At 40.5% G+C, this 8,795-nt stretch overlaps 2 protein-coding genes across 2 annotated transcripts; one reads left to right on the top strand and one right to left on the bottom strand.

Moving 5' to 3' along the window:
• Window positions 1-5,246: 5,246 nt before the first annotated feature.
• Window positions 5,247-6,549, bottom strand: LOC101303594. The gene is made up of 2 exons (XM_004294481.1): window positions 6,283-6,549; window positions 5,247-6,031 (listed from the first exon to the last, which is right to left on the bottom strand). The coding sequence occupies exons 1-2, from the start codon at window positions 6,518-6,520 to the stop codon at window positions 5,247-5,249; spliced, it is 1,023 nt and encodes a 340-aa protein (XP_004294529.1). The 5' UTR covers window positions 6,521-6,549.
• A 1,108-nt stretch (window positions 6,550-7,657) lies between these two features.
• LOC101309227 (pathogenesis-related protein 1-like) lies at window positions 7,658-8,765 on the top strand. The gene is made up of 3 exons (XM_004294501.1): window positions 7,658-7,883; window positions 8,041-8,360; window positions 8,476-8,765. Exons 1-2 carry the CDS (start codon window positions 7,703-7,705, stop codon window positions 8,322-8,324), a joined length of 465 nt encoding a protein of 154 aa, XP_004294549.1. The 5' UTR covers window positions 7,658-7,702; the 3' UTR covers window positions 8,325-8,360; window positions 8,476-8,765.
• The last annotated feature ends 30 nt before the right edge of the window (window positions 8,766-8,795 follow it).

The following is an 8,795-nucleotide window of genomic DNA, read 5'->3' as shown; positions in this document are numbered from 1 at the left end:
TTTGTTTGATCAGTTGAGGGGTGCCTCTGTTTTCTCTAAAATTGATTTGAGATCGGGTTATCATCAGTTGCGGATCTGAGAGGGGGACATAGCCAAGACTGCTTTTCGGTCACGATATGGTCATTATGAGTTTGTGGTGATGCCATTTGGACTTACTAATGCACCCGCGGCGTTCATGGATCTCATGAATAGGGTGTTTAGTCCATACCTTGATCGTTTCGTGATCGTATTCATAGATGACATATTGGTTTACTCAAGAAGTGAGAAGGAGCATGCCAAGCATCTAAGAATAATATTGCGGACTTTGGAAAAGTCGCAGTTATTTGCTAAGTTTAGCAAGTGTGAGTTTTGGCTAGATAAAATGGGGTTTTTGGGTCATGTGATTTCTGCAGAAGGAGTTAGTGTGGATCCCCAAAAGGTGGAAGCAGTGTGGAATTAGAGAAGACCCACCACTGTGACGGAGATTCGTAGTTTCTTGGGATTAGCAGGTTATTATCGGCGCTTTGTGAAAGATTTTTCAAAGATTGCTGCTCCTCTCACAAAGTTGACCAGGAAGGGGGTTAAGTTTGAATGGTCAGATCAATGCGAGCAAAGTTTTCAAGAATTGAAGAATTGCTTGACAAGTGCTCCTGTTTTGGCACTTCCGGATGATAGTGGAGAATATGTGGTCTATTGTGATGCTTCTAGACGGGGTCTAGGAGGAGTTTTGATGCAGCATGATCGAGTTATTGCCTACGCTTCTAGGCAATTGAAGCCGCATGAGGGGAATTATCCTACTCATGATCTGGAGCTTGCAGCAGTAGTTTTTGCTCTCAAGTTGTGGAGACACTATCTTTATGGAGCCAGGTGTCAGATATTTACCGATCACAAGAGTCTTCGGTATGTGTTCACTCAAAGAGAGCTTAATATGAGACAGAGAAGATGGATGAAGTTAATCAATGATTATGATTGCACTATTGAGTATCATCCTGGAAAAGCTAATGTGGTAGCTGATGCTCTTAGTCGAAATCCCTCCATATCTTTATCTCATATAAAGATGGTTCGTGTTCCGCTTCTTTGTGAGTTGCGAGCTACAGGAGTGGATTTAGCAGTGGATGAGGTTGGTGCTTTGATAGCCAGTTTTCATGTGAGGCCAGTTTTGGTTGATAGAGTGCGGGAAGCACAGTATAATGATCCTTCCATAGTTCGATTGATGGAAAGAGCTTCGAATGGAGCCGCAGCCGATCATTTTTCAGTTAGAAGAGATGGGACTCTATTGTTTAAGAACCGGCTATGTGTTCCAAAAAGAAATGAAGAGTTGAAGAGTGAGATTATGGAGGAAGCTCATAGCTCTGCATATGCTGCTCATCCGGGTAGCACAAAAATGTATCGGATTTTGAAGGATTATTATTAGTGGCCAAACATGAAGAGGGAAATTGCAGCTTATGTGAGTAGATGTCTGATTTGTCAGCAAGTCAAGGCTGAAAGGCAGAAGCCTTCTGGGTTGTTTGAGCCGTTGCCTATTCCAGTGTGGAAGTGGGACCACATCACCATGGATTTTGTTTTTAGTTTACCTCGTACCCGTGAAGGGCATGATGGTATTTGGGTGATTGTGGATAGACTCACCAAGTCTGCACATTTCTTGCCAGTGGGAAAGAAGTATAAATTGGATAAATTGGCGGAGCTTTATGTGAATGAAATTGTGAGGCTTCATGGTGTTCCTGAATCAATAGTGTCAGATCGGGATCCTCGATTTGCTTCTAAATTCTGGAGAGCTCTTCAGGCAGCTTTAGGTACCCAATTACTCTTCAGCACTGCTTTTCATCCTCAGACTGATGGGCAGTCCGAGAGGACTATTCAGACTTTGGAGGATATGTTGAGGGCTTGTGCCATGCAGTTCAGAGGTAGTTGGGATAAAAATCTATCTTTGATGGAATTTGCCTATAATAATAGCTATCATTCTAGCATTGGTATGGCTCCCTTTGAGGCTCTTTATGGGAGGCAGTGTCGTACGCCTTTGTGTTGGAATGAAGTAGGGGAAAAAGAGCTTTGTGGCCCAGAGTTAATCCATGTTACGAATGAGAAGATTAAAGTGGTTAAAGATAGACTCAAGACTGATCAAAGTAGGCAGAAGAGTTATGCAGATGTCCGTAGGAGAGATCTTGAATTTCAAGTGGGTGATTGGGTGTTCTTGAAATTATCTCCTTGGAAAGGGGTTATGCGTTTCGGGAAGCGTGGGAAGCTTAGCCCGAGGTATATTGGCCCTTATGAGATAATAGAGCGAGTTGGCTCACTTGCTTATCGATTAGCCTTGCCTCCAGAGTTAACTAGGATACATAATGTGTTTCATGTATCCATGCTTCGCAAGTATATTGCCGATCCTTCTCATGTGCTGCAAGAGCAGCCGATTAGTTTGACGAGGAATTTGACCTATGAAGAGGAACCGGTTCAGATTCTCGACCGGAAGGAGCAAGTGCTTAGGAACAAGACAATCCCGCTTGTCAAGGTGCTTTGGAGGAGTCATCAAGTAGAAGAAGCTACTTGGGAATCAGAGGAGCAAATGATGCAGCAGTATCCCTATCTCTTCGGATGACAGGTATGTCAATTTCGAGAACGAAATTTTTATAAGGAGGGGAGGATTGTCACATCCCGACCCTTAAATTTTTACCTTATTTACTAGCTTGATTATAATAAGAATTTTACCGTCCCTGTCATTGAGGTAATAGTTTAAATGGTCCCTAGAGATATTTTAAGGGACGATTAATTTCGGGGAATTATTCGTGGGAGAAAATATGACGACGGTAAAAATGGTAAATTTTTGCTAGTAAAAGGTAATTTTTATTGGGGTATTATTTTTGGGGTGTTGAAATTTGGATTGGGTATATATGGGTTGGAACCGGTTGGGCTAAGCCCAAAAATTTCTCTCTCCCTCCCGATTCTCTCTCTCCTCTCCCGCACCCGAGCCTTTCCCTGCCGGAATTCCGACCGCCCGACCGCCGCCGTTCGGCCGCCCCAGACTACCGCACCGGACCCAATCGATCGGTCTCCAACCCAGCTACCGTTCTAGACCGGTGACAGCCCCCCTAGCGCCGCCGTGAGAGAGCGGTGCCGCCCGAAAGGTTAAACTGCCCCGAACTTCCGGTCGTCGGAACTCCCTCCTCCGGCCACCAAAACCGGCGATCCTTGGCTCGTTTTGTAGCCCTCCTCCCGTGCAGCAACCCCTCCAATCAGCTCACTCCCTCTTGAGCTAGGACGTGAGGAGGCTCGAGCAGACGAGGCCCCAGATCGACATCAGGCTTAGGCCTAATTTGTGAGTGGACGTTTATTTTAAATAAATGCATGCTATAGTTCATGGTTGAACAATTAATGTTGCGGAATATTTTAACGTCATTTTAATTTGACGATTTTTATTTCTCTTGGAGAGTTACCGAAAATGGGATTTTCGGTGGATATAAATATGTATTTATGAGAGAGTATGTATATAAATGCTAGCTAGCCATATGTGTCTGTCCACCTTAATGGCGTAGCATATAGCCGCATTATGGTGTGACGTGAGCGTTGGACGTGAAATTCGGGGTGGGTCGTGTCAGGTACGGTAACCGACTCTTTAGTTCCAAACCAGCTACCTAGCCAATCTTCTTTGGTATAGAGATTTCCAAACCGTAACCGATCCGAAAAGTCGGTATCCCGACCAGTCGGTTGCTGAAAATATCGGTTTGGCGTCGGTTGTTAACCGAAATTACCGATCTAGAGAAGAAGATGAAAAAACAGTAACTGAAAGCTCATTTGATTCCAGACCTGTTAAAACCCATTCGATTTTCTAAGCTTGGATGACATGTTTCGCATACTAGACCTGCAAATTACAAAAACCTAACTCACATCTTCACCAAAATTCTAAGATCTGAAGGAAACAAAACAAAAAGTGAATTGTGAAAGAGGAGTTGATACAGCTTTGATGATGGAGATGATGATAAATTGATAAAACGTAAAGAGATTATTGGAACTTAGAAAGCCTTTAGAATAAAAATTAAAAAAATCAAAGAGGAAGAACTTGCATACCAGTTCTGGACTTCTGGCGTTCTGCATATATTGCTAGAGGAGGTCAGGAGGAGGAAAACCATGCACTAAATGGATTTGAGAAAGTGAAAGAAGAAGTAAGAAAAGGACTAATTAAGTGAATACTATTCCATATATATTTATATTTAGCTTTTGTATATTATGCAGTAAAGAGAACGTGTGGTCTAGTGGTTTGAGACTATTCTTTCCAACTAGGAGGTGAGGGTTTCGACTCTCACTTCTTGCAAATTCATCACTATTTTTGAATTATACATGTATTTCGGTAGGCTCGGTATACCGAGGGTATGCAATACCTCAATACCGTAACCGAGCCGAATACATGATATGGTACGGTTGAGCCGAGCCGAACTCTCGGTAAGCCAAACTTTCGGTACAACTCGGTAGTGGCTCGGCTGGAATTTCGGTTGGTTCGGCTTGCTCGGCTCAAAATGCCAGCCCTAAATGTTCTTACATGAACTATTCTATATTTTTGTTACTTTTGTATTTCTATTTTACATATACTATTTTTTTGTAAGTTTATATTTTTTGTTTTTATACTCATGATGATAAATTATTTTAATAATTGATAGATCATAATTTTTGTAAAAAATTTTCACTTTGTATATGCATGTGACATGTATGATAATATAAATATATAAATACTTTAATAAGTATGTGGTAAAACTAGAAAATAAAGATCAATAAGGAAAATAATAAAATGCAATCCATTATGGCATTATTATTGAATTAGAAAGTTTAGAGAGAATAAATGTAATATTACTTTTTGTTTAATTAGTGTCTTTAATAGTCATTGTGTAAGAGGATAAATATGTTATTTAATAATTTATAATAGAGTGAGATCAAGTGAGCAAATTTAGAGGTCTCAATAGCCGCACTCTTTTACTCTTTTGCCCAATACCAATCCATAGGAGTCTCTTACATAGTCTATTCTTTGTAAGTAGAAGGTTATGAGTTCAACTCACTATAGACCCATTATGATATTTGAGTTGTTTAAAAAAAAAAAAACCTTGTAATATTACTCACAATTAATCGTTTATTCTTTCTACGTACACGTTTAATAATTGATATTGAAAAATGACTAATGTAGGAATACATCATTCAATGATTTTATTTTAGGAGTACTATATATATACTTCACAACCAAGATAAATGACTCTCCAACCTTGACAATAAATCATTAAATCCATAAATTATTTCCTGCAAACTATTCCATTCCCACTGAAGGTATTATCAGTGCAGTCCAGCTTGCTGTATTCCATCACAATTGAATCCTTTTGATTACCGGCCTGAGTGAACACACAAGCCATGCAATGGGCAGAAACAAGTGACTTTGTTTTGTACTTGTCTTCACCTCCAACTACTGCCATGGCTACTCCTGGCTTTGCCGGGTTCTTGAAATCCGGCTGGTAAGTCCTTCCAAGCACTCCTTCAACATTTGAGGAAAGGCCATAGAATCTGAACTGCACTTCAAGGTGAGCAAAACAGTCATCCGATGGTAACTGATATTTGTGGATCCTATCATCTTCCTTTGTCACAGGCACCACATTTACTGAGATTTCAGCTACTTCTGGGATAGTGACTAGGACACTGTTATTGGTTGATGTTCTCTCCACTCTAATGGTAGATTCCTGAGATTGCCAAACGGAGAGATCGGATCCTGGGATGATCAGCTCCTCACCATTGTAAGAGAATTTCAAGTGATCAACTTCATCATCCCATGTTGGTGATGGGGTCGCCTCGAGTGTGAAGCTGTTAGAGTCAAAGAGAAGTCCTAGGGCTTGAATCCATGTGTAGTCCCTGCTTCGGCCTTTAGGGCGGAGACCGATGAAGCGGGCATTGATTTGGAGGTTGGGATCGGAAACCAGGGTGAAGTGCTCGTTTTTCTTGCCGTGGAAGTAAAAGACAATGCCATCTCCACCAATGAAGCGAGGGTCATGGCATGCTGATCCAGGACCATTGCAGTTAGGCTTGCGGTCTGTTATATCCAACAAGAAAAAAGAGACATCAGGATCATTTCACAACATATATATACTAGGCTCACCATATATTCACCAACTGATACGTTAATTTATATAAATTAATGTCAGTATTTTCTTGTAAATATGTCAGTATTCATATAATTGATAGTAAATTCACATGAATCTTCCGGAAAATGTCGCATTATATAGTGAATAAAATTTGCAGGCGGAAATGACAAAAATAAAGAGAAAAGTTGGATGTTCTTACTCTTGCACTCAGCTTTGCATATGGGGGAGTTACAGTTGACAACGCAGACCTTAGTTACTTTGGGGTCGGATGGTGAAGAGGACGGGCATTGTGTAGGGCATTGTATCTTCTTCATAAAACATGGACTGCCCTTGCTGTAGCAAACTTTAGTTTCTGCTCGAGTCTGTAGTATGGCAGAAACACAGAATAGCAGAATGATCAACAAGCTTTTGTTGCTACCTGCTGCTAAGAACTCCATCTTTTAATTTCTCTCTTCAATTTCTCACTGATGAACCTATCACTTTGGTGCAGATGGTTTTATAGAGTCTCACTAGTGGGAGTTTCGGCAATATCTTTTGCTAAATACATTCTGGATTTGGAAAAGGAACATGGGCTATACGTTGGATCTCTCTCAAGTCCTTTGCGGGATGCATGGAAAATCTTGGTCAATGCTTTGAGGCTCGTGATAGTTAGCTGTCTTTGGTAAGACTTTGATACAGTGATCTATAATCAAGTTAAGCAAAGAATTGAATGGGTCGGGATTAGAGACTTGGAGCTAAAGGCATGTGATTGAAGCGTATTGTCTGTTTTTTTATGTTCATTTTCATTCTTCTTAGTACATCTGACCTTCTTGCAGCTTGCCCCTTTAATCTAGATGCCCCTTTAATCTAGAATACTTCATTGATGGAGTACTATCATAAACAGATAAGGTATTAGTGTCATTTTTTCATATGTTCTTCTATACGATTCTTTTCTTTGGTGACTGCAAAATCAAATTTGAAAGAGAACACAGAACAAGGTACCATTAATTGAATGAGATGAACCACATTTTGGGAAACCACTTAAAGCGCACCTTATATACAACATTGAATTGAACGTTTCATTCTTAGCTAGGTAGGGTTGTCCTTATTAGAGAGAAGAAAAAAGAGACCACAAAACTTAGGCAAGATATTAAGGGAGCAACTTGCGAGAAAGCTTCAACTGGTAAAAACCAAAAGCTAACCAATTGATTGAAAGGGAAATTCCAGTCTTCTTTATTCCGAGCATTTTCTAATGTGTTACTGATCTTTTGCGATTGTAAATAGCAGCACTTGCGCTTCAATCGAGTGACACTTTCGGGGCTTTCCGTACAATCATGTCACTAAGATATAGTGCAAGATTTTGACATCTTTAATATTAATCATAGAAACGATGGAGCAGTTGGAGCAAGTTCGTCACCATATTTGTTTGGTCTGAATGTCACTAACTACCGCTGGAATTTCTCAATCAAAGATGCTCTTGAGCTCTTTTGAACTTTTATATATAAAAATATGCTCCTGAACTTTTTTTTATAAATAAAAGTACCACTCTTACACTTTCAAAGGGATACCCCTGAGCTCTATTGGAGTTGTGAATTGTGATACAATAACATCTAATTGATATTTCTGTGTTAGTGAGAGCCATGGCCAGAGAGACAAAGGCTCAAAGAACAGTTGGGGTTGGAGTTGAAGCCCTGTGGAAAGGCATGACCAAGGATTTAGTTTCTGTTATGCCAAAGATTATGCCTGATATAGTGCAAAGTGTCGAAGTGGTTGAAGGAGATGGTGGCCTTGGTTCTGTTCTGCTCTTCAAACTTGGCCGCGGTGAGAACTCCGATTGATTCTCATATATATGTTCTTTTTACAATGGACTGTAAACTTTCGTTCAAAATTATTCTCTTTTTGGTCCTATCCCTAGCTAAGAACAAGTTGGTCTATATTTTTTTATATGATGCAAGTTTCTTGGTCACAAAAATTTCAGATCCACTATCGAAAAGACAGCAGACGGAGAAGATTGTGGAACTAGATGAGTCTCAGTATCGATTTGCACTGCAGGTGTTAGAAGGCCCAGCACTAACACTGCGTGATTTTTCTTCATTGACAACAACTTTTCAGCTGAGTGCTATCAGTGAGAAGGAGACCCTGGTTGATATGAAGGTGGAATATGCAACTGAAAAAGAAGCAGCAGCTAATATGGGAGAGATAGCAATGCAGCCAGTTCTTTCTTTCGTTCAACTCCTGGAGAAACTCGTACTAGAATCGTAGGATGTGTTTCGACATATATTGTTCTTGTACAATAAGGTTGCTCTTTTGTCCAATATTAAATAAGGAGATTTACCATGATTTAAGTTTCTGCATGTGTATCGATCTTAATTAGCTAATTTTTTCATACTCTAATCAGTTTAATTAATCCCAGTGGTCAGAGAGTCCGGCGCTGGAAGAGTGGAAGACTCTGGAGGGGAGAGAGGAGATGGTTAGGCCGGGGGGCCAGAGAGTTTCCTGGACTGCAGCTTTATGGCCTTGGTGAGCTGGGTCGATCTTCCGTTTCTACCTATCTTCCGTTTCTACCTTTCATTTTCTCTTCTTTTTTGGGTTGGTCTGTGTTGGCTTTATGGAGGAGTGACGATTTCTAGCCAACAAAGCTGGTCGGTTGAGTGGAAACGTACATCATTGGGTCTTAGGTGTTATACTCATCATGACAATGTGCTTGGCTTTAAAGCTTTATAGGTTTAGAAG

Source organism: Fragaria vesca, linkage group LG3 (genome assembly GCF_000184155.1).
Source record: "Fragaria vesca subsp. vesca linkage group LG3, FraVesHawaii_1.0, whole genome shotgun sequence".
Taxonomy (NCBI): domain Eukaryota; kingdom Viridiplantae; phylum Streptophyta; class Magnoliopsida; order Rosales; family Rosaceae; genus Fragaria; species Fragaria vesca.
Note: the sequence above shows the minus strand (reverse complement) of the source record. Positions and strands in the feature narration are given on the sequence as shown.

Coding starts and splice junctions, on each gene's coding strand:
- LOC101303594 (XM_004294481.1), bottom strand. CDS start 6,520: ATGGAGTTCTTAGCAGCAGGTAGCAACAAAAGCTTGTTGATCATTCTG. Junction 6,032..6,282: donor ATGCAAAGCTGAGTGCAAGA/GTAAGAACATCC, acceptor TGGATATAACAG/ACCGCAAGCCTAACTGCAAT.
- LOC101309227 (XM_004294501.1), top strand. CDS start 7,703: ATGGCCAGAGAGACAAAGGCTCAAAGAACAGTTGGGGTTGGAGTTGAA. Junction 7,884..8,040: donor GCTCTTCAAACTTGGCCGCG/GTGAGAACTCCG, acceptor CAAAAATTTCAG/ATCCACTATCGAAAAGACAG.